This window comes from Struthio camelus, chromosome W (genome assembly GCF_040807025.1).
Source record: "Struthio camelus isolate bStrCam1 chromosome W, bStrCam1.hap1, whole genome shotgun sequence".
Taxonomy (NCBI): domain Eukaryota; kingdom Metazoa; phylum Chordata; class Aves; order Struthioniformes; family Struthionidae; genus Struthio; species Struthio camelus.
In genome coordinates this window covers 43,105,413-43,120,892 of record NC_090981.1, presented here as the reverse complement: position 1 = coordinate 43,120,892, position 15,480 = coordinate 43,105,413, and the positions used below count along the sequence as shown (strand labels likewise).

The window sequence follows — 15,480 nt, the reverse complement described above, 5'->3', positions numbered from 1 at the left end:
AGCATATTTAGCAACCTGCTACTGTAAATGATACTTCACCACCGAGGTATGTTTATAGTCCAAAGCTGAGGTCTCTTTTCTGGTGATAGAACTTCCAGTTTCTCTCAAAAGTTTTGCAGCTGTCTCCCTTGATTTGTTACTGTCTGCCCCCACAACAGTTTGTGCAAGGGGTGTGGTTTCCACTAACAGATTCAGATTTTACAGAACACCATCTATTAACTTCTTCCAATAGTAGAAGTTTTCCAATGATGTACTAATATGGATAGAATTGTTATACTGAAGAAGGGGCACCTAAAGATAGAGGCGACTACCTAAATACATTTTAAGCACAAGTGTCCTTATCCACATCATAGATGAAAGCACATTTAAAATTCTAGGTAAAACAAGACACATGGAAACGTACGGTGCTTCCCAGGCACATCCTCAGTCTAAAATGCAGCCGACGACTTCCTATGCTCCTTCCTTTCTGTCTCTCGCTCCTACAGACCACAGGCTAAAGATTTTGCTTCTTTGCTCAGATAAGTTCAAACTTCCTGACTCTACAGGCCATGTAGAGTACTCTTGAGGCAAAACACGAGATATAATGAGTGTCTGCAGAGACACTTACAAAGAGAGAGGCCAAGGAGGAGATCACAACAAACTGCTCCCCACACCACTAGATTCTCTGCAGGACCCATTGCTTGGGTGAAGATGTGCGTGGACCACAGACAACAGGGTCAACAGCTACTGCTGGTTTACCTCCTCCCATGGCTAAGGGTGGCTTGGATTACACTCCTCCACAACACACACATTCTGTCGAGCGTGTGATGTCTCAAATCCTCCATGAACGCCACGCTTAATCAAGAATCATGTATCACCAAACATTGTAACAGCTGAGCATAGGTCATTATTAGACATAAGTATGGCAGTTCAGACTTGCAACAAGGGTAGCTCTAGAAAAAAGGCCAGAAGTTTCCTCCAAACTGGTCTATGCTGCACCACAATATCATAGACTTAACTGTCATGTCCATGCTCCAGAGAATAAAAGCCTCCACTCACCAGTCCTACAGAAGAAGAGTAGGCCATCAGAAAAAAGCTAAGCTTGAAGTAAGCACAAAAGCTTTCCTGCTTGCTCAAACAATAAGAATTTCATCATTTTCCCAAGAGGATGTGATACTAATTTCTAAAACAAAAAAGTTTACTAAAAGTGATGAAATTTATGGCATGAAAGAAATACAGTACCTGTTTGTTGTTTTCATTGGTACAACGCAGCCTTTTGAGCGACACAAAATGTCTTATTTTCCTAGCAAGAGAAATAATCAATTGTTACCACATCAAATGGTTATGAGAGAAGTGAAATGATATCCTGCTGTTTTCCTAAAGCAGAGTTCTTGATGCCTTTATGAAATCAGATATCAAAACCAAAATCGTACTACTAAGCAACAAGCACTTCTTCAATGTTGTATGTTTTTGTCCCAGGATACCTGAATCTTTTCCTCCTGCAGGAATTCACCTGCACATCTGGGAGCAGAATTTGGCCATATGCACTGTAAAGGCGCAAGTGCATACAAGCACACACACAAACAAGAGAATCACCTTACTGCTGATACTTCCAACTGACTTAGTAACAGTTTTGATAATGGAGAATAACTGCATAAATAAAGGCACAGTAACATGAACCTAAACTTCAATTTGCAGATATCTGTAGTATGACGCTATTCATTGTTATGACTTTATACACAGTTCTTTTAGCCAGCATATGACAACACTGAAACAGACAACATCAGCAAAGAGCATGACCTTCTGAACACTGCTTATTCTGTCTATATTCCTTATAGCCAGTAGTTATATCGTCACCCTGCTACTAAGTACATGGGGGTTCATGCCAAACTCGCAGGTGGGAAAAGAAAAGAGAAGAATCTAAAAATGAGAAAGCAACTATATTCTGGGCAAGTTAGTTACCCTCCTTGACCAATCACGGGTGTTATCTTCACGTGCTGCTGGATACTGTCTCCTGATTTTCTTCTTGCATAATAAACGCCTTGCCATTCCTAGGCAAACAAACATGACAGAGACAGCATTTAAGAATACTTAGCTTGCAGTCAAATATTCATTCATTATTAAAGTCTTTCTGTAATAAGTAATTACATATTATTTCATAGTTTTAATTTTTAAAATAGTGTAAAGTTTATTAATACAGAGTATCATCTTTAACAGACATTTACATACCTCATGACAATATAAATTTTTTCATGTTTCTCTTTTGAGAGAGTTCACAATTTTTACAAGGAACTTTAGGAATCATCCATTTCAAGGGGTTACAAACATTGTTGCTAGGTACCACAATAAGCAGTCGTGTCTGCAACAGTTCCAGAGAATATCTCTCTGCTAGTGGTAAATCCAAACTCTCAGCACCACACGTATGGAGCTCTGCTGAGCACCAAACAGCTCTGAAGTCACTGATCCCTCTAGTGATATGCGTGCTAGGTTTCAGAAGCCGCTGACTGACAGAACCTCAGGTAACCATCAATCTCTTGACACCTCGTGACCGTTCTCCCAGGACCTTGGATATTCAAGGCCCTCCAGACTAGCAAATGGAAGCAACAATTTCTTTATGGCATCTTTTATCCTGGTTTCCCATGAAAATGCCCGTTTGTCTGTCCAACCATTCATTTCCTTTCCATTCCCGTTGCTAGCGGAAAGCATAAAGAGGACTGAAGACTAACTGGGGGACATATATGCACCAGCCTTAAGCAGTCCACTGATGCAAAAATACAAGACTATACTCAGATATGGACTGGAAAAGGAAGCAAGAGGGAAAAGGCTTCCCTCCCCTTACTGCCTCCAAGAAGAGAGATTTTAAGGGGGGAACTACTTAGCAGCAGAGTAGGATGATGTAGGGAACTGGGTGGAAGATGAGCTCTCTCATCGCTGTTACAGCCAAAGACTTAGACCACTACCTCCCAGTGCAGAGGAGGCAGAGGGCCACTAAGCAGGCAGTGCTAGCAGGTGGGCAGGCTATAGCAATGAGAAGCAAAGCAAGAGGGGCCTGTAGGTATTGCTAACGAACCAAGATGAACCTGCAAACTCCAGGCAATGGCTCTCAAAAACTCAGGATGTTGTTAAAAGTGACTCAAAGACTGAAGAACTCCCCACAGCTCATGACGCAGAGGGGGGAAGGGAAGGGCTAGAGGTACTTCTGCAACCTGTGGGAGACGCGGTAAGAGACTGCTCCATGTACTAGCAGACATACGGCCAGGAACATACAGCCTTGCTGTCATGTTCAGAAGGCCTGCTACCACCACCACAGGAGTCCACAGCGCACCACAGATATTCTAATCACAGTTAAAAAAGAAACCACACTGGGTGCTGATACATTTTGATCACAGCAGATTATGTCATATGTTGCTTTAGGCATGCAGTCAGTGAAGCTTCTGCAATTATGACAGAACTGTTAAACCTTTTGCTTGCATGATGACACTACTTGAGAGACTGACTGAGGGACAAACAATATGTTCCAACTAACAAAAGAGACCTGTGCTCTCACCAAAACAGAAGCACAGAAAATTTCACAGCATATTAATCTCAAACCAACAGATGGGTTGAGAGGTTCAGTCACACCCTAAAAGCAAAAGCTAAAGAAATGTGCAGTCATTGGTCTGAGGAATGGGCTATTCTGGTCCTAACACATCAGAGGAGCAGAATTCTGGTCATATATATGCAGCTCAGGAAAGTACCATCTTGTGTTTTTAACCCTAGAGCATTACAAATAAAGCAGATTAGAAATACAAATTTTGCACTGCTTTATTTTATTTACCTACCTTTCCTTTTTTAATAAATGTGTTGATAGTGTCTAAGAGATCTGCATGGTTTTTATCGCTTTTTGGTAGTTCAGTAAGTTCCTTGCCAATAAGCTCTCCCTTATGATAGCCCATCATCCGTTCAAAGGCTGGATTAACATACTGTCAGACAGAAAAGTACTTTAGGATTATGTGGAAAAGAACATACTTAAAAGATATTTACTCATATAAAAATATCCAAGTGTTAAAAGATATACACCTAAAGCCATAACCACACATCCCTACAATTCAAGTTTTTTCACATAAAAATACTACGCAAGTGGTGAAACGCTTCTGAATACAGAAGGAGATATATACATTGTTATCAAAGAGCACAGAAGCAGAACAAAGCTCCTTACTGTACAGGCTACCTAGTTCTGTTAGGGATTTCATGCTGCTTTTAATTTACATTAATTTACTACAAATTATAATTTAAAGAAAATTACTAAAGGAAAGGACTTAAAAATTCAGCCAGTGTCAACATGCAGCATCTAGAAATAAGCCAATTCACTGCACAGGGCTTTCTAAAGGGCAACAAAACTAAAATACTGAAATAAAACCAAAACTGCTGTGCAGAGATCTCTCTGGGATTCCTTTCTTCATGTTTTATAGAATGAATGGCTTTTTTTCCCTACCTGAATGATATGATCTTCACTGGTTATTTCTATAGCTTCCTGACAATGGTCTAATGCTGTAAACACTGCGTTACAAGCCCTGAAATTAGTAAATGGTTCATATTAGTTTTATTGTTAAAATACTTTGCTCACTATAAATATATTATTACATTGTATTTATTGGTAGATGAATCACAAATTAGTATCTTGTTTTGACTAAACCATGTAACCACCTCCATGATGATCATTTTTTTCAGGAAACTCAGCTTCAGACATTCCTGTTGTTCACATATTTTTACTGCAGATCACATTGTAAAATGGGTTCATGGGTCTTGCATCATCTTAATAGCAGGTTTCTTTCTCCAAACATGCTCTAGATAGCAGGAATTAGTAATTAGCAGTAAAAATAACAAATCATTTTGTGCTGCTACATCAGAATAATGAAGTTTTGTGATCATTGAAGACAGAGAACACAAAAATCACTGCAGTAGATACACACAAAGTTTTCAACAGAGTAAACAGATATCCAATATCAAAGAAGTTGCAATATAACAAAATTAGAGAAAACAATTTAAGTCATCTCAAAGTCTAGTCACAAAAATTTTACTTTTCTTGCCTCCAAGTAATTATTCAGTGACTTCATTTCTGTATGTCCTGGTCTTAAATAAGGGCCAAAGCGTTCTCCATTTCCCATTTTTCCAGGGCTCTCCTTGAGCTAATGCAGGAAAACAAAACCCTTACCTGTTTGCTATAGAGTTTAAATTGCTTAAATTATAATCTAGCCAGGATGGGATTAACTTTAATGTACGCTCCTAATATTAGAAAGCAAACTACAGTTATATAGTACATACTAAAAGAAACATCCCAGACACTTCTGTTTTGATAGGTGCCATTACTCCTTCTTTGATTTTGACTAAATACAAACTAATTATCTTTCACGTATATCCTTCTGTCTCTCATTGTAGAGAGCATAAAACGAACCATGCTTAAGTGTTCTTGTATATAATTATTTCCTAAAAGGAATATCTTGCTCACAGACTGCATTTTTGGGTTTGAATTAAGTACTGATGACTAGCGATTCACTAGCAGAGAGGCGTTCTGCCTCAGGATTAAAGAAATACCAGTATTGCTAGTTCTACTCATCACGAAAGTAACTCAAAAATAAATGGCATACACAAAGACATATACATATAACCACACTGATGAAGATGTGTGGGAAGAAGCGTTACATACAGAAGGAAACAGCACTGTTTCAGCTTGCACAACAAAGAGCTTCTATTGTCATTTTACAAAGGATGCTCTAGCAATCCAAGCCAGTTTCACAGTGTGATTTTGTATTTGGTGAAATAACCTCTCTATCTCAGCAATAGATACTACACTAGCATTCCATTCTTGAAATGAATTAATCTATGTGTTAAAGCAGAAAGTTTTGAATGAGAAGGATGCAATAATTATTAGAAAATGAAAAAAAAATGAAAACAAAACATATAAGAAGACACCATTGACACATCTGTTAATACCTTAAAGAAAAAAAAAAAGGTAATTTAAATGATTGTTTACCGAAATGTACAAGAGGAGACAGGTGGAAATGCCAAAAAGCTTCTACAAAGAGAATGCAAAGTAAAGAATGCACTAACTCCCCTTAGCTAAGAAATTAAGGAGGTCATTTGCACACATTTGCAGTTTCTGACAGGAATCCGACTTTGAACAATGTTGGGCAACAAAGTCCTATAACAGTAGCATTGGCTAACCTTGTGAGAAGAGTAATCTTGAAAAATATGTCCAACAGCTTGAACAAGTTTCCCTTTAGACTACAGTATTCCTCTTGTTACAAATTCTGTTCTACTAAACTACAGCCATTGTGTTTATGACAGCTTAATCTTAAATATAAACTAATGCTTTTGAACCATACAGACTTAATTCAGCAGTCACATATTTCACATCACACTTACTAACAGTAATGCAAACCAGGACCACCATAACACCTAATTAACGTCTAAGATTTCACAACTGCTTTATTTGCCTAGTGAGTCTTGGAAAACACCTGTTAAATAACTGTGTAAGCACAAATCCTATTTTTGTCTGTAAATTTTATTTTAATTGCGTTCTTCATGTATAAAAACATTCATTTGAACATGAAGTCATCTTGAAACCCCTTTGAAAACAAGGTTTTAGAAACGCCTACTGCCTAAACAGCAACACTGGATCCTTTAGTGGCCCCTATCTTGCTTCTCTGACTCAAGTGATAAAAAAAACTAAGAATTAGGTCACATTATAGAATTTGCTGCAGAGGGAACTGGAATTCACTGATGAGACCTAGAGACCTGAATCTGCTCTGTATGACACAAATTCAAGGCTGTTTCCTCATATAGTCAAACCGCAAATACCTTTATATGTATGTATAAGCAACTATATTAAATATAAAATTAGTCATATAAAATAAAAAGTGATAGTGGAATGAAAGTCATATCTGTCTTTAATTTCTCACTAAGATAAAAATCCATGATCCTGGTATGAGTCTTGTCCAAGTAAGAAAATTAAAAACTCAGGGTATGAAGATCTGGCTCAAGACTGTGTTCATCACAAGCTGTTGATATGAAATCTCAGACATAGGAGATCAAGAATGACTTTATGAAGTTTTATTGTCATGTAAATTTTTAGCCCATAAATCTTATGCACAAGATAGCATTTTTAAAATTACTCCTTTCTTGACTACATGAGCAGAAGTCACCATTCAGTGATATTTTTGCTAAAGGATCTCACTCAGATTTGTGGTGTTAGTAAAGCTGCTGGAATGTTGTTAAATTCAATATGGGACCTCAAGACACTTGCAGCACAAGCAAGTATCAGAATAAAGAACATGTACTATATTTTACATTAAGGAAAACTGTCATCTAAACCACAAGTGTATTAGACACATCAACTAAGCTTTCCCAGGATACCAATCAATAAAATGCTTGACTTTGTCCCTTACAAAATGATTGAACAAGAAAATAAGGGTACAGTAGTTAGTTAACATATAGATGCAAAGCACATATAAACATAGCTGGGAAAAGCAGAAAGTAAACTAATACGATCATGCAGACCAAACAATTTACGTTTGCAGCTTCTTATACTTTTACATACCGTAATTTGAACTGAGATCGCACTTCCCCATGTTCTATTTGAATCAGTTCATTGTAACAAGCAGTTACGCTACTATTCTCCATGAATCGCTGGAAGAGAAATCAGGAGTGCATAAAATAGATAGGAATGTTTTTAAACTATTATGTCTTTTCCTGCATCCAAAACTCTAACTTAGTTGTACCCTTTGGGTTCAGTAATCATCTTTTCCACAGGAATGATTTCCTAGTTGCTAAGACAGCAATATTAGTTAAACACAGCGCCAGTATGACAATATGCTAAACAACAACTGTGAATTTTCCTATCTGGTTTTAGGAACCCAGTTAGGTATAGATAGTATGGAAAAAACAGTCTCACACAAAATCAATATTGCATTGATGTTTTATTTTGGACATCGATCCCTTAATTCAGAATGGAAATGGAACACCTTAAAGATGTAAAATATTCATGCTAAAAAAAGAAAAGAAACCAAAGACATTTGATATTTCACTTTTTTCCAAACAACTACAGCAGCTGAAACACACAACCTGCAGTAACTTTGCTCTGCAAGTAATTGCGCTGGGCTGTAGCTGCTGAATTCAGAAGTGCAGAAAGGTATTTAAAGTAAGGAGCATGCTGACAACAGTTAACAAAACTTTTATGTACTCCAGAAGGAGAGCACGTCCTCTGTTTGGCAAAGGCACTAAGCTGAATTGTGCTTGGTCCTGCTGAAATCAGAAATTAGATGTCAGTCACAAAGAAGCAGTGGATTCGCTGACTTCCGTTAAAGCAGACTGCTCATTAGTAAACCTTTGGTATGAAGAACCAAGCCATTCCTTTATAAATACATGCATAGTTTTTCTGTTTTTCACAGGAAATACTCTGTGATGTCATTAGTTTTCACGGTACAGCTGAGCACTGCACTGTAAGCCAGCAGGCGAACCTCTGAAGAGCAAAGACCAATTTTAGAAAAATCTGCATTTCCCTCCTTTATGAAAAAAGCGTACCAATGGCTTCATCCCAAGTTGCCAAGTTTTACACATCCCAAGTTGATGTGTAAAAAGTAAATTAAAAAAAAAAAAAAAACCCTGTTAACACAGGTCTAGTTCACTCCTTAGTGTTAACATATTAAAATATTTCTGTAACTCTCACTTTACGTAAGTGAATGCATAAGGAACCAAATGGCACAGCAGCAGCTTGGCAGAAAGTCAGGTGCAAACGATGACGTGTTTTTGCATAATAAACTGTCTCCAAGCATACTGTTCTTCTATGGCACTGTAGATTTAGATTTTCAGTTTTAGGATGAATATTTTAAACATTAAAATATACTTGTTTTAAATTTAAGACAATATACATCTGTTAAAAAAATACAATTCAAGCAATGATGGCAACCTATTCTATAGACAAAATTTACTAGAACATACTAAAGCTCTTTTTCTAAAATGCATTTTAAAGTAGTGCTGTTTATTGCCAAAATTTAAGGAGAAAAATCTAACCACCATATTGGCACAACCCACTAGCTAGGAATCAAGAATTACAGTTCGCTTAAGTGCTAAATCTGCTTTTGACTGCTGTAGATCCTTACGTACATGCACAGAATATCTCTATTTAAGTTTACAACAGCAGTTCAGTTCATTCACCCGTTCAAGTTCACTGAAAAGCTGGGAAATCAATTGGGAGCTGAAAAAAGCAGGAAGTTTATTTTCTTTTTTCTAATCTGCGCATATAAACGAGGCACCAGAAGATGAAAATCTATTAACTCTCATATATTAGAAGGCAGACAATAATATGTCCTTTTTTTTTAAAAAAAAAAAAGCAAAACATTTACTATTTATACAGTATATTTTTATTTAACTAACATGTATTTTTAAATTATGTTTTAGTTCATTTTAATTGGATTCCACTTCCGTCCTATACAGAACTTGACACAAATCACAAGATTAATCAGCTGGTACAAATGCATCATTCATCTTGCTTAGCAAGAAGTACTAGGTTTAATATTAAAGATTTATTTACTTGCAAACCAGAAAGTTTTTAATAGTAACTGGTCAACAAGAATCAACATTTGTTTATGAAAAGAACTAAAATTCAAAATGCAAAACAAGACTGCAATTGAGCCACTGCAAACGTTAAGGCCTCCTGATTGCTAATTTAAATCATAGTTAAAAAAATCAGTCAGGAAGTTAAATCACTATTATTTAAATTAGTCCATCTTAAGTAGGCCATTACTATTAGACCTTGGAGGCTGAGGGGGAAAAATATCAGCATAATAAAGACAGTGCATTAACAAGACCATTAATTTAATAACACAAATCCTGTTAATGATAGAGGGAAAAATTCAGAAGATAGGTTAAAAAAATAGGATTTTCTTAAGAAGGTGGAAGAAAAAAAAAAGATCTTTTTTTTAATGCTGAGGAACAAATAAGATGTCAAACAAATTTATAGAATGAACAGAAAACATTCCTGAAATCTCTCTCTAGATAGTGTTCATAAGATCTTTTCATCATTAATTTCATTAGAAGAGATGTGAAGTGATTTCTTTAAGATTACTTACAATATATTATATATGTACATATACAAGTAGAAAGATATTTCTCTAGCTTAAATACAAATGAAGGTAACAGAATATTTTTAAGCAGAAGAACCAGCTATCCATTATAGAAAAAAAATTGTATTTGATATAATATATTTGCAAAAGCATCTCCCAAAAAAGATTAAAGGAGTTGTCAGAAACCTTTTTAAACCTTTAATTACAGAAAGGTGACATGCTAATTGGTTACAAGATCTGACTCTTTACTGTTCAAGTTGGAGATGCATTTAGAAGGCAGCCACCACCAGACAGAGCAACTGCAATCAGTGTTTTGTCAAGGGAGGAGGAGGAGGAAAAGGAGGAAAAAAGATGTCAAAGGCTGAGACGATGAATAGCGGTAGCGCAAAATAAAGCTACCAGAAAAATGGGACTGTAAAAATAAAAAATTACGGAAAATATATAATTTGAGCAGGTATGATTTTTTCAAAAATCCTAGTCCCTGCATGGGACTGCCTGTTTGGGGGGCGGGGGGATGTTTTTTATTTGTTTTTGCTGTGGCTTTTTAGGGGAGGTGGGTTTGGGGATTTTTTTTGTTTTGTGATTTTGTTAATGGACTTAGGGTCTACAGATCCCCATCCAAGCAGGAATAATTCTTACGCCCACCCTACTGCAAAAACAGGTTCTGTGACATCAGACATGTTTTAAAAGCTTGAAAATAATTCAAATGGGAAATTACTATGTTATGCAAACTCCCTGATAAATCCGAGGCAGCTGGTGGGAATGGCTAGAAGCTGTACACAGCTTTCCCTGTTCACTTACCACAGCCAACTGGTCAGGTGCAGAAAGATCAGACTACTTTCACTTCCCTAAAAAGAAAGCATGACTCTGAGATGTGTCTCAGAGTCACCCAGTGCCTCCTGGGGCTAAACTCAGGACCGCACCTAACAGTGCATCTAGCCGGCAGAACACATTGCCCTGCATTTTTTTTAATGGAACACTGGACTTCAGAAGAAATGAAAAGACGGCTGTTAGAAACATTAAAGCTTTTTGGGTTGAGAGAGCAAACTACACTAAAAAAACACTGGAATTTTTGGGCTGACCTTTCTCTTAGCCCCTACTTTTCCAGTTATCACAGCATGTGAGCTCCTCAGAAACCATTAATGCTTTTGTCCTTAATAGCACCCCTCTTAGAGGGGAAAGATCTATTACCTCCTTTTGGAGACTATCTGCAAATGGTGACTGAAGTGCATGTTCCTGCTTTGCCATGAAATTCAAGCTAACTATGAATTAGGTCAGATATTGGACTCACGCACATTATGCACATAATACATACGCACATTAGCATGGCCTTCTGCCTGGGCTAATTCCCTCGCTTCTCTAATTCTCCTAACTACAGTTAAGTCTTTAATTCTCTTAACTGTAGTTAATTATCTTAACGACAGCGTCTACTAATGTGCCTCTACTGTTTCGATGCATCAGCTTCCTTATAAAGGTCTAGCTTGAATATTGCAACTATTTTATATTACATTAACCTAATCTTCAATACCTACCCAAAGCCACACACACAGAAGTTGGGAGAGGGCAAGCAGCTGAACCTAGAGTTTCAGAGCTGAGAACTACTGCCTATTCTGCTCTCTTCTACAAGGCTGCACTGAGAAACAGTATGAACAGCTGGATCTTCCCCTCTGCCTCCTGTACAGAACAGTCTCTAATGCTGTCCTGAAGAGTTCAAGCCAACATAACAGACAAGTCAAATCTCACTGAAAACAAGAATTGCAGCAGGAGCTAGACTAGGCTTGTATTCCTTTTAGAAGGGGAATTCTAGCAACCAGAGGAACACAGAGGGGTCTGGATGATCAGACAGCATGCACATATTAATCAGGGTCCCATACCATTATTTTTTCAATGCACTCATAAACAAAACCCACCCACCACTTGCCCAGGCTGCAAGAAATTAATCTCACAGCATTCCTGCTTCTTCTAGAAGGATTAGCAAGGCCATAGATCCTCTTATGCCATATGTTTCTCAGATGTTTTGTTAAAAACAAGAAAGAGTACTCAATAACTGCCACTGTTTTCCCGTCCAAAAAATAACACTTCTGATAGAAGCAAATGTGTGATTTACATGAAGGATTCATTTTCCATTCGAAAAAGCGGAAGAAGTGGAAGTGTTTGTAACTTCCACAGCAATCATGGTTATTATACTTAAATATGTGTTTTATACATACCCTGTCAAAGCCTGCATGAAGAAGGGGAAGAACAGAAGCCTCTTCTTGGTCAGAAGATCTACAAAAGAAAATATATGATCACATAACATTTGGTATCAACTTGACATAGTTAGCTAAACATATTGCAGTGAGAACAATACTGCACAAAATACATATACAAATCACACAATTCCAGAAGTTGACCTTGTCAATATATTTCAAGACGCTACAGCCTTCCTTTCTAGGTATATGTAACTATCATTACAATCTGTTGATTATTCCTATCGCAAAACTCATAGGTATTCAAGAGAAGTCCTGTCTCTCTTCACAGACATGCAAGAACATCAGAAAAACAAAGCCTGAGGGGGATAAAAGACATTCTGTGACATCCTATGAGAAAGGATCGAAGAAGGTGTTACTAAGTAAAAGACGAAACAAATTGCAAAGCCTTAATTAGCACCAAACTTGATCTCTATACGCTAATCTCGTCAGAAATAGTTCTTGTCCTTCCAGTCAATTTGCTAATATTTTATTGAGTTAGGAAATTAACAAAATGAGAATGTTTTCAGCAGTGTGGAGGAGTTTTAACAAAGACAGGAAAACTCCCTTTTTCTAAGGCATTTGATAAACAACATATTCATTTAAATCAGTAAGAATTTTGCCCGACTATACAGGGTATGTATTCCTGAATGGATTTCAGGAAACATTCTAGTCAGTTTAGTATCAACAGAAATTAAGTTTATCCCATTACCCAGTTCCCTAAGAACCACAACACGACATCTAGTATTTCCCTTAGAAACTAACACACAGTTTTCTAAGTTTTCTTAGTATATAAGGCATTATAATATGATCCTCTGAAAAAAAGCTGGTAGGGATAGTTTTATTCTCCGTTAATGGAAAGTTATCGAGTATTTAAATAGGCCATATGCAACAACTCTTAACTATTTCAGGTAAAAATAACTAATATTAAACTTACTCTGTAAAGCTTGCTAATAGATAACTTGTTATTAGACAAAGCTTGCTATTAGACAACTATAAGACATTACATTTTTCTAGAAATAAAAATCTTTCACTAAGAGAAATCTTACGTGCGTGGAACCACAGCAAGTATTACAGTGTGTTCTGATGGCTTTGTGGCACGGATAGACCTAGAGAAGAAAAATTCCTCAGCTGTGTCACATACTTTCTCAATGTTACTTATCATGTCTTCACAGACAATATAAAAGAAAACCAAGCCTGAAAGATTCCACTGAATTGAGAAAATAGCATGTCATACTGCCAAAACCTACCTACCCCTTTTAGATACTCAAGTTTCCATTTTGCTATCACACTCTCCATTTTTGCACCACAAAGAGGATATGGAAGCAATAAGATTCAAACACAAAGGACATGAACAGTAACTCTTCAAATACACTCTCCCAACCTAGTAAAGGTTTGCTCTTTTCACCCAGCTCATTTGGAGCAGGCTGCCCTAAACACATGGCTTGAGAAGTGTCAGTCTCTACAGCATATTTTCAATACACATTACTTGATTTACCCTAAAATCTCTCCATCACCATCTCCCACCATTATCCTTGCCCTTCTAGATACTGTAAAATTTTCTTTCAAGGGTAGGAAGTGCTTTTGGGGCATGCACGTAAGAAAAGAGGCTACAGCAAAAGAATGAGTACTTCTCTATGATAGGCTATCATTTATGAAATGAAAAATAAGCAGAACTTTACCACAGTTAAAGAGACAGAGATCTTACCAAGGAACTGAAAGAAAATATGACCAATTATCATATACAGAAGAATATTCTATTCATCCTTCAGTGGTAAAGGATAATTTTTTTTCAAACATGTCACATTCTCCTGAATAAAGAGTCCTTAAATATATTTATTTGTCAGTCTTTTAGAAGTACTTCCACCAGTACAAATATTTGAGTTTTAAAATACTCCTTGTCATAAACTTGACAAAATTGTGCTCATGGAAAGCACAGCACACTATATGGTACAAAATATATGCTTCAGCTTATGAAGTGTATCTTAGCACAGAACGTTAATACTAAGTGCCTACGAACTTAGAGCTATTGAGACAGTCATGGGCATCAAAAAGTGATGCAAACTTTTGCAAAAAGAAGTGTTCTCAGTGAAGGGTGCCTGATCTAGAGGACAAATAAAAGCATTCTTTTGAGGCTCTGCAACTTCACGTTTTGCTGCAGCAGTAACCCAAGATAGAAGTTTCTGTAACAGACACAGACTGCATGGAATGATTTCATAACAGCTGACTTGGACTTCCATTGCAGTGTAAGACCAAAAGAGATAATTCCACAAGTCAAATGCCAGCGTTGCCAAAAGTATATTTTTCAATTTTTATTCCTCTTCCAGATGTATGTATATGATAAATTTAATCTATCTTTTTTTTCCCCCTCACTTTATGAGTCCCCACAACAGTTTTTATCCTTCCTCTCAGTGATAAAGCTTTGCAAACCTCCTGGCTGCAATCTCCAAACTTCCAGTTTACTACAGTTTTTTTGGCTTTAAAGCTTCTTTTTGTACAGTTAGGGGCTTTGTACAATATATTATGACATTCAAGAGAAGTAGAAGGTCCATTAGGTTACCTGCAGATAGCTTCTGCATCAAAATATCTGGAGTTCCTGTGATCTATAACAATTATTTCCTGGTGCTTATCAAGAAAACATTCAAGTGCTGACTCTGGTGTCCGGGCAATATTGCACCTGTATCCAGCTCTGTCACAAGCCCACCAGAAACCATCACTCTGGTTGTCTTCTTTTGCAAAGATCAGCAAAACCTGCAAAGTATGCAAAACAGAGTACCATCTTAAACATACAAAATAGTTCTCTGCATGGTGCAAATCTTAACAGTGACAAACACACTTCTACTATATGAAGGATCGAGTATTTTGAAAGCAGAAAGATTAGACTACAGAGTTAAAAACAGCTGATGTAGTAGTATGACTTTATTATCATTATATCTATGAAGAGAGCATTAATTTTGTAGGCTTGATATTTACTGCTTTCAAATTCGCTGTGTTTGTTCTGGATGTAAATGTGCCTGCAGTTAGCCTCGGTGATGAGAGGTTACCTTGCCTTGCTCATTCTTTGAGCATCACAGCTTCAGGAACACTTCCACTATTAAGGAAGATTTTGTCACAGAGGTAATATCCATTAGAACTGAGACCACACAAACAGCTTCCAGATGATAACCGAG

At 37.0% G+C, this 15,480-nt stretch overlaps 1 protein-coding gene across 11 annotated transcripts in view; it reads right to left on the bottom strand.

The window, feature by feature from the left end:
- The window catches only part of LOC104152949 (high affinity cAMP-specific and IBMX-insensitive 3',5'-cyclic phosphodiesterase 8B), an 89,773-nt gene that overhangs the window by 24,740 nt on the left and 49,553 nt on the right, over positions 1 to 15,480 (bottom strand). For all 11 annotated transcript variants that reach the window (XR_011137330.1, XM_068925002.1, XM_068925008.1 and 8 more), the window contains 8 exons: positions 14,871 to 15,061; positions 13,360 to 13,419; positions 12,293 to 12,350; positions 7,559 to 7,647; positions 4,454 to 4,532; positions 3,801 to 3,941; positions 1,942 to 2,030; positions 1,222 to 1,282 (listed from right to left, as the gene is read on the bottom strand). Coding sequence is in view for 10 of the 11 variants with exons in the window: in XM_068925002.1 (XP_068781103.1) it covers positions 1,222 to 1,282; positions 1,942 to 2,030; positions 3,801 to 3,941; positions 4,454 to 4,532; positions 7,559 to 7,647; positions 12,293 to 12,350; positions 13,360 to 13,419; positions 14,871 to 15,061 (768 nt within the window). In the remaining variant the exon portion in view is untranslated. The remainder of the gene's footprint in view (positions 1 to 1,221; positions 1,283 to 1,941; positions 2,031 to 3,800; positions 3,942 to 4,453; positions 4,533 to 7,558; positions 7,648 to 12,292; positions 12,351 to 13,359; positions 13,420 to 14,870; positions 15,062 to 15,480) is intronic.